The following is a 12868-nucleotide window of genomic DNA, read 5'->3' as shown; positions in this document are numbered from 1 at the left end:
TACATAAAAAAAATTGGAAAAGTTCTTTTGACACGACCTTGGCGACCCTAAGCTATTTAGAGAGAGAAAAAAGCAGTAGAAGCGGTTTCAGCAATCAGTACTGCCAAGTATTACGAATTTTAATTAATTATTACTGATTTATAAGTCATGTTACGGAACTACAGAGTGATAAATAAGTTCGTATTTATTACGAAAACAAATAAATTTATGGAGTTTCAAATTCAGAGTTTTGCACAACATATATTGGCAATTTTTTTTCTCTTGCAATGAGAAGATTAAACTTATGTAAAGTACTCAACATGTATATGAACCTTGAAACTTATTTTAACTTTTAAAATTATTGAATGGCCTGCAAACATGTGAATTTTTTACATTTCTTTATGAATAGATTATCTGGTTTGCTGTGTAGAAGCGGTGTTAGTAATTATTTTGTAGAATATGATACCTGGTGTGAACTCCATAGCTTTTGTTTAACGTGTGTTGAATTTTGCATAAATGTGATAACTTTGCTGACCCGGCCACAGGCTGATGATGATTACTGATGGGTGTGACTGGAAGTTGACAGCACTGATCAATCTAGTGTAACCCGCCAAAGAAAGTGACCATATCATCTTAAAAAAAAGTCTTAGTTATATAGGAATGGGTAAATGAATCGAGGATATATAATTGTGGCTGTAGCGAGTGGTTACCGCGAGCGTGACGAGTAGTGTCGGTGAGTGTGACGAGCGGTGTCGGCGAGTGTGACGAGCGGGTGTCGGCGAGTGTGACGAGTGGGTGTCCGCGAGCGTGACGAGTGGTTGTCCGCGAGTGTGACGAGTGGGTGTCCGCGAGTGTGACGAGTGGGTGTCCGCGAGGTGTGGCGAGTGGGTGTCCGCGAGGTGTGACGAGTGGGTGTCCGCGAGGTGTGACGAGTGGGTGTCCGTGAGGTGTGACGAGTGGGTGTCCGCGAGTGTGATGAGCGGGTGTCCGCGAGTGTGACGAGTGGTGTCCGCGAGCGTGACGAGTGGGTGTCCGCGAGTGTGACGAGTGGGTGTCCGCGAGTGTGACGAGTGGTGTCAGCGAGTGTGATGAGTGGTGTCAGCGAGTGTGATGAGTGGGTGTCCGCGAGGTGTGACGAGTGGTGTCCGCGAGTGTGACGAGTGGGTGTCCGCGAGGTGTGACGAGTGGTGTCGGCGAGTGTGACGAGTGGGTGTCCGCGAGTGTGACGAGTGGTTGTCCGCGAGCGTGACGAGTGGTTGTCCGCGAGCGTGACGAGTGGTGTCCGCGAGTGTGACGAGTGGTGTCGGCGAGTGTGACGAGTGGTGTCGGCGAGCGTGACGAGTGGTGTCGGCGAGCGTGACGAGTGGTGTCGGCGAGCGTGACGAGTGGTGTTGGCGAGCGTGACGAGTGGTTGTCCGCGAGCGTGACGAGTGGGTGTCCGCGAGTGTGATGAGCGGGTGTCCGCGAGGTGTGACGAGTAAGTGTCCGCGAGCGTGACGAGTGGGTGTCCGCTAGTGTGACGAATGGGTGTCCGCGAGGTGTGACGCGTGGGTGTCCGCGATGTGTGACGTGTTGTGGACCTCCCCCGTGGTGCGTGTGCGCAGGTGAACCCCGGCAGCAAGGCGGCCCAGAGGGGGGTGCGCGAGGGTGACGTCATATCGTCCATCAACGGCCAGCCCACCAAGCACGTGACCAACAGCACCGCGCACTCGCTGCTGAGGACCGCCGGCCACACCCTCCGCCTCGGACTCAACGAGTAAGTCCTCATGTCGTTGGGTTTAGATCCCGCTGTGGGAAGCCTACGATTCACTCGTCCTTCTCGACATACCCGAATACACACGTTGGCAAGCCTTCTTTTCACAGACGAGCGAGCCAAACCCGAAGTTCCCCGAAGTTCATGTTCGCTTTTTGTTTTTTCGGTACCACAACAGGTGTATTTATTTGGGGGAAACCGTTTACATGATTTCACAGTATCTTTAATGTAGCTATCCTAACCAAATCAACCGTCCACAATGTTTTAAAGTATTTATAATGTAGCTAACCTAACCTAACTGACCATTAGTTATCATGAGTTGTATATTTATTTACAATGAACAAAAAAAAAACCGAAGATGCACGATCGGAGGTTTGGCTCTATCGTCTGTTGATAGAAGGCTTGCCAACGTGAGTATTCGGGTATGTCCAGAAGGACGAGTGAACTGTAAGCTTCCCTCCCGCTATTCTTGCCGGGGGGGGGGGGGGGGGGGGGGTGGAGGGGAGGGGGAAACGATAAACGTAACACACAGAAAAAAAATAATTCTGTGCTTTAACAAAAAGATTCCTTTGGAGTTATGATGATGACGACTTGATCGGCCCAGAGGCGATAGGGGCGTACCAGGCGAGCTGAATCTGCAATGGCTCACCAGTGACCTTCGCAGCACACAAGTCAGGGATGTCAGGAGAACGAACAGGCCATGGTCTGTGGCAAGCATTCGTCCTGATGTTTTACTGGAAGTGATCCAGGGAAAACAAAGAAAAAAAAAAGAAAAAAAAAACGAAGTCGGGATGGCCGTTTACAGATTTAATCCCGGGTTTTCACCAATGCGCCACTGTGCCAAGTTGGTATGTCAATGATTCCGGTATAATGGTACCATAATTGTGGGTATTATGCAGCCGTTGTCTGTAATGTTAGTGTTTGGGCTTCCCACTCTTGAGAAAGTGGGTGAGAGGATATTGTTAATACTTAGCACGTGTACACGTAGATTAATTGCGTTGCCCACGTACGTGTATATATCATGTGTACCTTTTGGCCTCGTTAAATAGTTGACTAAAGTTAAAATAATGATTGCAGCAAAATTTATAAAATTACAAGCTGGAGGGTGAATGCAACTGCTATCCTCCCCACCGGATCTACCACTGCTCATGCTAAGAACATCACATACGTTGGACACAGTTGGATAATTGTGCTCGGGCATGTGGCATCAGCGGGGTGGATGTAGGGCAGAGGCTGAGACCGCTGGGGCGGGGCGCGGGGGTATTGTAAGATGTGTGAGAGTTGGAGTGGCAGCCTCCAGCCGCGCCCTGCTCAATTGCCCCATTGTGCCCCGCTGCCCGGGGCCGGAAGCTGTTCCGCTCCTGCCGCAGCGCGCCAGCCGGCTTGTCACGTGTGTGTTGTGCTCTCCTGCACCACTTGGGCGCGAGTTGTGTGCTGCTGGGCTGCTGCTGAGGCCATGCTTTGTCAGTTAGCTGTCCTAGTAACCCTCTTCTTGGTCGTTAATCCAGGTCTTCTCTTCCACCAAGACTCTACTGCACTTTCCTGCTGAGGCCATGCTGTGTCAGTTATCTGTCCTCCTAGTGACCCATTTCTTGGTCGTTGGTCCAGGCCTTCTCTTCCACCAAGACTCTACCTTTGAATATATATACTGTATAGAAGTCGCGAGTGGATAGGATTTACTCTACGTTTTTCAGAAGCGTATGATGAGCAGCTTGGGAACTTAACCGCTGCAGTGCGCTGCCGGAACGCCCTGTATCGTCTTAGTTGTTATTTACACGTTAGAGCGCAGCGCTGTCGCCCGCTGTCATTCCCCGCACCCCTCATCCATCATTCACTGCAGCTCAACGTCGTTCAACGGGAGGGGGAAGGGGTGTTTGAAGAGTTCGACACTTGTCCGCTAGGGACCATCACAAGTCGATGCCCTAGAGATGGTGGCGATTGCGGCGGTGAATTAACCAACTACCTCAAAACCGTATTAGAAATTTTAACCTGGGCTGGCGACTTCTATACAGTATATATATTCAAAGACTCTACTGCACTTTACTGCTGAGGCCATGCTGTGTCAGTTATCTGTCCTAGTGACCCTCTTCTTGGTCGTTGGTCCAGGCCTTCACTCCCACCAAGACACTACTGCACTTTCCTGCTGAGGCCATGCTGTGTCAGTTATCTGTCCTCCTAGTGACCCTCTTCTAGGTCGTTGGTCCAGGTCTTCTCTTCCACCAAGACTCTACTCCACTTTCCTGCTGAGGCCATGCTGTGTCAGTTATCTGTCCTCCTAGTGACCCTCTTCTTGGTCGTTGGTCCAGGCCTTCTCTTCCACCAAGACTCTACTGCACTTTCCTGCTGAGGCCATGCTGTGTCAGTTATCTGTCCTCCTAGTGACCCTCTTCTTGGTCGTTGGTCCAAGCCTTCTTTTCCACCAAAACTCTACTCCACTTTCCTGCTGAGGCCACGCTGTGTCAGTTATCTGTCCTCCTAGTGACCCTCTTCTAGGTCGTTGGTCCAGGCCTTCTCTTCCACCAAGACTCTACTGCACTTTCCTGCTGAGGCCATGCTGTGTCAGTTATCTGTCCTCCTAGTGACCCTCTTCTAGGTCGTTGGTCCAGGTCTTCTCTTCCACCAAGACTCTACTCCACTTTCCTGCTGAGGCCATGCTGTGTCAGTTATCTGTCCTCCTAGTGACCCTCTTCTTGGTCGTTGGTCCAGGCCTTCTCTTCCACCAAGACTCTACTGCACTTTCCTGCTGAGGCCATGCTGTGTCAGTTATCTGTCCTCCTAGTGACCCTCTTCTAGGTCGTTGGTCCAGGTCTTCTCTTCCACCAAGACTCTACTCCACTTTCCTGCTGAGGCCATGCTGTGTCAGTTTTCTGTCCTCCTAGTGACCCTCTTCTAGGTCGTTGGTCCAGGCCTTCTCTTCCACCAAGACTCTACTGCACTTTCCTGCTGAGGCCATGCTTTGTCAGTTATCTGTCCTAGTAACCCTCTTCTTGGTCGTTAATCCAGGTCTTCTCTTCCACCAAGACTCTACTGCACTTTCCTGCTGAGGCCATGCTGTGTCAGTTATCTGTTCTCCTAGTGACCCTCTTCTTGGTCGTTGGTCCAGGCCTTCTCTTCCACCAAGACTCTACTCCACTTTCCTGCTGAGGCCATGCTGTGTCAGTTTTCTGTCCTCCTAGTGACCCTCTTCTAGGTCGTTGGTCCAGGCCTTCTCTTCCACCAAGACTCTACTGCACTTTCCTGCTGAGGCCATGCTGTGTCAGTTATCTGTCCTCCTAGTGATCCTCTTCTTGGTCGTTGGTCCAGGCCTTCTCTTCCACCAAGACTCTACTGCACTTTCCTGCTGAGGCCATGCTGTGTCAGTTATCTGTCCTCCTAGTGACACTCTTCTTGGTCGTTGGTCCAGGCCTTCTCTTCCACCAAGACTCTACTCCACTTTCCTGCTGAGGCCATGCTGTGTCAGTTATCTGTCCTCCTAGTGACCCTCTTCTTTGTCGTTGGTCCAGGTCTTCTCTTCCACCAAGACTCTACTCCACTTTCCTGCTGAGGCCATGCTGTGTCAGTTTTCTGTCCTCCTAGTGACCCTCTTCTAGGTCGTTGGTCCAGGCCTTCTTTTCCACCAAGACTCTACTGCACTTTCCTGCTGAGGCCATGCTGTGTCAGTTATCTGTCCTCCTAGTGACCCTCTTCTAGGTCGTTGGTCCAGGCCTTCTCTTCCACCAAGACTCTACTCCACTTTCCTGCTGAGGCCATGCTGTGTCAGTTATCTGTCCTCCTAGTGACCCTCTTCTAGGTCGTTGGTCCAGGTCTTCTCTTCCACCAAGACTCTACTGCACTTTCCTGCTGAGGCCATGCTGTGTCAGTTATCTGTCCTCCTAGTGACCCTCTTCTTGGTCGTTGGTCCAGGCCTTCACTCCCACCAAGACACTACTGCACTTTCCTGCTGAGGCTATGCTTTGTGAGTTATCTCTGCTCTTAGTGACCCTCTTCTAGGTCGTTGGTCCAGGCCTTCTCTTCCACCAAGACTCTACTCCACTTTCCTGCTGAGGCCATGCTGTGTCAGTTTTCTGTCCTCCTAGTGACCCTCTTCTAGGTCGTTGGTCCAGGCCTTCTCTTCCACCAAGACTCTACTCCACTTTCCTGCTGAGGCCATGCTGTGTCAGTTATCTGTCCTCCTAGTGACCCTCTTCTTGGTCGTTGGTCCAGGCCTTCACTCCCACCAAGACACTACTGCACTTTCCTGCTGAGGCCATGCTTTGTGAGTTATCTCTGCTCTTAGTGAGTTTTTATCTCTGATCCTTGTGAGCTTCGTCTTAGTCATAACTCCAGGCCTTCTCTTCCACTAAGATGTTACGATACTTTCGTACTGAGATCGTGTTTTGTGATTTTTTTTGTGTTCCTTGAAATCGTGTTCTTGGTCATTATTACATTTTCGTGACGTTTTGTCAATTCTCTCTTCTTTTTTTTTGCGAGATTCTTCTTAAAATTGTTAGTTTTTTTTTTTGCATTAAGACTTTACTAAATTTTCCTGCTGAGACAACAATCTGTCAGTTCTCTGTGTGTTCCTTATGATCTTCTTGGTAATTATTCCATCCTTCTATTCCACTAAAACTCTACTGCACTTTTTTTCTGAGCTTTATTTTACAGTTCTCAGTGTTCCTCTTGAGCTTCTTCTGGATAACTGTTTGTCAGTTCTCTGTACTACTTGTGATGTTCTTGATCATTGCCTCAGACCTGCAACTTAAGAACAAATTATTGAAACAATCAAATAATAAATAATTAAATATTCAGTTTCTTCAAGCAGTTTCTTCAATTAAATTTAATTTTAAATTTTAATGTTAACTGAGATTTGATTGAAGTATGAGAATAAATTTTCTTTTAAAATGGAAAAATAAAGACCGCTTTAAATATATATTAATGGTTGCTCCGGTCCCCCTCAATACAGAATTTTGCCTACGGTCCTGCACCTAATTCAAGAAAATGAATAACATTGTAGTCGTAGGCTTACGTGGTGTGTTGGCTAGCCGCTGTGCCGGTCTGGGCCCGCTATGGCGCGAACAAACACGTTTGCAAATTTTTATTTCTCCCCAGGGACAGCTGCGGCTCGCCCAAGAGGAAGGGACACAAGAGCAGCCAATCAGCGGACCAGGAGCAGCCATTTGCAAGTGAGTGCGTGATTTCTTGTGGAACGGTGCGCAGAGCTTCAGGAAAAAAAAAAACAAAAAAAACAACGCGATTCCAAAACTACTCAAGATATCCGAGTGGGATCTGCTTACGAAAAGCATTTAAAGAGTTCGCCGAGGGCCGAAAAGTACTTTAGATTTTGGATTAAGTTTTGAAACTGTATTTTTGGAACAAAAACTCATTTCATGTTTCTTGGCTGTCAAAATCGTAACAAATTGGAGAAATTTGAAATGCCAGGTAAAATTAATTAATATTTTCTGAAAGAAATTCAAGCCATTTCTTGAAGTGGCCAGTGGCATTACAGTTAAACCTAAAAAGTTTCAGTTATGCAATAAATTAAATTCTCCTTATTTGTACAACCCAAAAACGTTGAAAATGTAACTTTGGCAGCTAATTATGCAAAAAGTATGCGCGGTGTATATTTTTCATGTCGTGAAAGTTAAACAATTGAAAAAGTCAACAAGTTTATCTGTAATTACTGTAAATATAAAATTCTGACCTGAAATGGGAGGCACCTCCTTAATACAGAAACCACGAAAATAAACTTGTACGTGCAGTGGCTCATAAAATGTTATTCGTAAATAGACACTTCTAAGAATCTTGAGTGGTTTTTAAATTTATACCGGAAGATACACAAGTGTACTGGTATAGGGCTTTACGTGATAAATATTATTTGGCGTGATCCAACCACTTTTAACAATACCATTTTCAAACAAATTTTCACATTGTGCATTGCAAAACAGGAAAACGTCGGCATATGAGAAAATAGTGCGAAAAAAAAAAGTTATTTAAGGTGTGTTCATCTGGATTTTAGTTTTTATGTTTGAAAGTTTAAGACTTTCATATCCTGTGTCGTTAAATAAATTTACAGAATTTTCTAGACCGTGTCTGTATTGGCACTAAGAAATTTGAGGAACGAAATGACAGCAGAACAGTGGACAAAGTTGCAATACCAACAACAAAACGACCTGTTTACAGATCATTGTAAACCATGGCTTACGATTATATCAATTCAATGTGTTTGCATGAACACTTGCATGGTGTCTTCAACCCTATAAAATAATAATTTCACTGTTTGAACGGTCTCTGTTGGTGGTTTCTACGGCCATACGTTTTCTCTCATTGCGAACTTAAGGCGAGTTGGGAGGCGTGCCAAAAACTCTTGTTGTCTGTCTCCCTCTCTGCCACGATTGTCGCTAACCGCCTTGGCATCTTGACAGAGGTGGTGATGACGTATGTTCACCTTGAAGACGGGAATGTTTTACCCTAGTTAAGGGGCCCCCTCGTCAGGGGTGTATCTGTGTCAGCGAGGCGGGATGGTTAAGTGCGACGCTCGCTGGTACTTCTGGCGCCTTATCGCCCTTAAGAGATGGGCTCTGAACTTTTACAGAAGATTCATTTGGAAACCAGTTGCCGAAAAAATAATTTAAGCTACAAAAAAAAAATGTAAATTTTTACAACACATTACTATGGTTTTTGGAAACGATACTGCACGTATATATTCGCGCTTGCAGAAATTGTTAAATATTGATTAATGATTAATACAATCATAATTTTTTAAAAACTTTTTGAAAGATAATCGCATATCAAACAATTGGCCTTTTTATAATGCTTATTAATATGCGTTGTTAATATTGGACAGCTATTCAGAGAACGGTTTACAAATAACTTATTTGGAGGTACTGGAACAACACAAAATCATAAAATGCCCGGGCCAAAAATCCGAAACCCAGTAGTAATGCCTACAATTTTTGTTTGTAGCGGTAAAGTTTCTTTCATATACATATACAAATTTATAAATACTCGTAATTATGCATGGATATTTCATATTTATATTTACAAAAAAAAATTCAGTGTGAAGATGGCAAATGCAATGTCGCATTGTACGCGGCAAGAACAGAAAAGCCTGAATGTGGACATACTGGGAGAAAACACAAACAAATATCTACAATTTGTGCCAAATATATACAAGCCTGAGAGCTATAAAAATAACACTTTGTTGATATTTCATGTTATTTATAAAGACAAGATTTTATGGTTTTATTTTTAGGCCAATTTAATTTTTTTAACCTTATAAAATGGCCGCGAAAAAAAAGCGATTCTTATTGATTTATTAGAATTTAACTTTTTTTTGCTTGATCTGTCGAACAGCATGCTAAACATGTCTTCCAGGTGTGGAGCAAATCTGTGCTTTCGGCCGATTGAAAGAACTCTGAAAATTATCCCTGACGCCGAGTTGTCTGCGTCCGCTTGTAGCTGTTCAAACATTGATCCAACGCGACGTATCTGGCAGCACCAACCAGATGCTTTGCCGTCCAGCCATTATGCATATCTAATCATCCAGAGGCGGATACTGATTGCGGGTTTTTCACGTGCACCCCCCTTCCCCTCTTTAACAGAATAGTAAAAAAAATAAAATGGATAAAAATACTTCTGAAGTAAATTTTGGGGTATTTTACTAATACGTTTTTTTTATTAACTCGTTTTCTTGCCTGTCTGTCTGTTTGTCTGTTCGGTACAAATTTTGCAATCGATTTTAAACTAATTTCCCGATGAGCTTAAGTTTTGAAACTTTAAACATAGCTCATTACTAGAATTCAATTCTCTATTAACTCGCTTTCTTGTCTGTTTTTTGTCTGTTTGTTCGGTGCAAAAAAAAAACCCTGAAATTTTCCATATGTCTCTGTCATAATATCAAGATGTTTAAAATCGATTGCAAAATCTCACACACACAATACTAAAAAGTAGAAAATAATTAAATAAAAACATTAATATTCCACGTATTTAAAAAGGACTAAGATCTATAAAATAATTTCTCGTACCCCATACAGTTTTATAACCAATACAGATTCTTAAACCTATTACAGATTGTCCTGAAAATTTTTGATTGTAAATTTTTAATACCAATGAAAATACTTGTAAGATAAAACGAAAAACGTGGGTTAATATATAATTTATGTATGAATAGTTTACTTGTCACAATTTTATTGCACTGGAAATGATGTGAACTGTTATATGAGTTTTCTAGACATATTTTCCCCACACTCTATATTCTATGGCAATCGCATATTTTCAGGACACTGTAATGGCGGTAGTAATCTGTAATCGGCAAACACCTTCTAGAGGTGCAACCGGTGAGAGCGCGATTCAGACACGTGTCGGCGAGTCAAGCTAGGGTAAGGAAATACGCATCCCGGCTACATGAGACGCGGTTACATGTGACTCTGAACTATTCCCCCCCCCCCCCTTGATGGTTTACCCACGCGGACATCACCTTCCAGAGATGCGACCGGTGAGAGCGTGATTCAGACACGTGTTGGCGAGTCAAGCTAGGGTAAGGAAATACGCATCCCGGCTACATGAGACGCGGTTACATGTGACTCTGAACTATTCCCCCCCCCCCCCTTGATGGTTTACCCACGCGGACATCACCTTCCAGAGATGCGACCGGTGAGAGCGCGATTCAGACACGTGTTGGCGAGTCAAGCTAGGGTAAGGAAATACGCATCCCGGCTTCATGAGGCGCGGTTACACGTGACTCTGGACTATCCCCCCCCCCCCCCTTGTTTGTTTTCCCACGCGGAAATCACCTTCCAGAGATGCGACCGGTGATAGCGCGATTCAGACACGTGTTGGCGAGTCAAGCTAGGGTAAGGAAATACGCATCCCGGCTACATAAGGCACCGTTACACATGACTCTGAACTATCCCCCCCTTTTTTGTTTACCCACGCGGCAATCACCTTCTAGAGGTGAGAGCGCAGTTCAGGCATGTGTCGGTGAGTCAAGCTAGGGTAAGGAAATATGCATCCCGGCTAGATGAAGCGCGGTTATATGTGAATCTGAACATGTTTTGTTCGTGACCTGTTCTCATTCAACGTAAAAAAAAAAAGTGGGGAAGATAGTTCAGATCGACATTTCCTCTCATTGGCTGTTGATTGTTGAAAGTATAAACAGTTTTTTTTTTGCGATAAAAACGCAAAATGGAGAATGTTCCTGGCACAAGTTCGTGTAATATTTTCCCGACAGCAACAACAAAAAAAGATAAAGTAAATGTTTTATAGTTTTAAAACTGGTGCTGGCGGTAGTTCTCTAACAGAGGAACACTTTCTCAAATAAATGGGATCTACAACACGTTCATTCGGTGGCTGTAGACAGTCAGTTTCGGAGCCGAACTGACGCGCTTGAACCTGCTGACCTGAAGAAGTCCGGCGCCCCGTGTAGCAGCGCCTGTGCTGGGATGCTGGATGTGCCGGCCACGGAACAGTGACGGATGTACGCCTGTCCGGGGCAGGGCGCTGCATCAACTCACCGTCCCGCCTTCAAGAACCAAGCTTGTTGAGGGCGCGCAGTGGGGCGTGAATCCGGTCGACTCCGCCGCGCGCTAGCCCCTAACTAACTCTTTAACTCCCTAACTCCCCAACCAACTCCCCAACCAACTCCCCAACCAACTCCCCAACCAACTCCCCAACCAACTCCCCAACCAACTCCCCAACCAACTCCCCAACCAACTCCCCAACCAACTCCCCAACCAACTCCCCAACCAACTCACTCACTCACACCATCACTCACACCATCACTCACACCATCACTCACACCATCACTCACACCATCACTCACACCATCACTCACACCATCACTCACACCATCACTCACTCCATCACTCACTCCATCACTCACTCCATCACTCACTCCATCACTCACTCCATCACTCACTCCATCACTCCATCACTCCATCACTCACTCACTAACTCCCCCCCCCCCCCCCGGGCCACACTCGTAAACGTCCGCGGAAGTGCAGAGGCAAGAAATTCGCGCATTACGTAGGAATGGATTCCAAGAACTCGCGTGTTCTTAAAGACGCGAGTTTGTCGCGGCAGTATATTGTACGGCAGTAGTTTCACAACGGGGCTCCGGGCCAGGGCTTGCGGCTGGGAGGCGAGGAGCGGGTCAGTGACCGATGGCCATCTTGGAATTTCATGAAAAATATCCCTTTACTCAAGAATCCTAAAAAAAAAGTCTCTATTTTGTGGATAAAATTCCGTTGCGAGAGAAATTTTCCTATTTTTTCCTTCAGAAAAATTCCTGAGACTTCGTTTTACTCAGCGAGGCTTAAATTTCTTAAAATGGCAAAAACTCAAACCTTCTGGATCATGAGGACCTTTTACATTGATCCCAAATTAAATGTAATAAAAATTAATAATTATTTAATGAACACAGTGGTATCGTCTTGTGTTACGTGATTGGCCCGAGTTTTTTTCGAGCACGCACACTCACTGTCGGCACACGAAATCACAGGAACTTTGTGCTGAAGCAGACACGCACTGAACGGCACGGCCGAAATCAGGCGACGGCTACCATTGCAGACAAAGGCTTACGCATAGGGAAAATGGGTGGATATATATAACCCCTCCTCCGAAATCCTAAAACATATATTTCATTCCCACCAACAAGAAGAAATAAATTGAAAGTGAAACACCTGTAAAAGTGATTATATCTCCCCGCTTCCCTCAAAATGAAATTCTGCGTACGTTCCTGATCGTGGGGGTAGATCCGTGATTGTGTTTGGGGGGGGGGGGGGGGTAGGGTTTGTAATTAAGAAGCCCCTTTAATGAGAGGTCCCGCATGCGCTTGAAAAATCGTGACCGTTAAACAAGGTTGATAAACGTAAACTTCTAGAACTATGTTTTATGGAAAAGCTTTCCGTATAAAGTTTACTGCTTAGTGCATGCACATAGGCCAACATATGGGCAGCATACAACATACAAGCACCGTATCCAGATATGTCTTGTATCGATTGAAACCCACGCGCAGAACTCTCTCCCTCCCCCCCTTTTTTCCCCCTCCTTTGCGAATTTCCACGGGCCAAATACCAAATGTTTGAAGTGTGGCCTACAGCAAAGTGAAAACGCGAACTCTTCAAGTTTCCACGTATAATGACTAGAGACCGGAAAAAT

The 12868-nt window shown here is 45.5% G+C and overlaps 1 protein-coding gene across 5 annotated transcripts in view; it reads left to right on the top strand.

Moving 5' to 3' along the window:
* LOC134539366 (vinexin) overlaps positions 1-12868 on the top strand; it is a 173109-nt gene that overhangs the window by 38677 nt on the left and 121564 nt on the right. For all 5 annotated transcript variants that reach the window (XM_063381349.1, XM_063381353.1, XM_063381352.1 and 2 more), the window contains 2 exons: positions 1584-1735; positions 6821-6894. In XM_063381349.1, the coding sequence (XP_063237419.1) occupies positions 1584-1735; positions 6821-6894 (226 nt within the window). The remainder of the gene's footprint in view (positions 1-1583; positions 1736-6820; positions 6895-12868) is intronic.

Source organism: Bacillus rossius, chromosome 15 (assembly GCF_032445375.1).
Source record: "Bacillus rossius redtenbacheri isolate Brsri chromosome 15, Brsri_v3, whole genome shotgun sequence".
NCBI lineage: Eukaryota > Metazoa > Arthropoda > Insecta > Phasmatodea > Bacillidae > Bacillus > Bacillus rossius.
The sequence above is the reverse complement of the archived record's forward strand: the minus strand, read 5'-3'. Positions and strand labels throughout refer to the sequence as shown.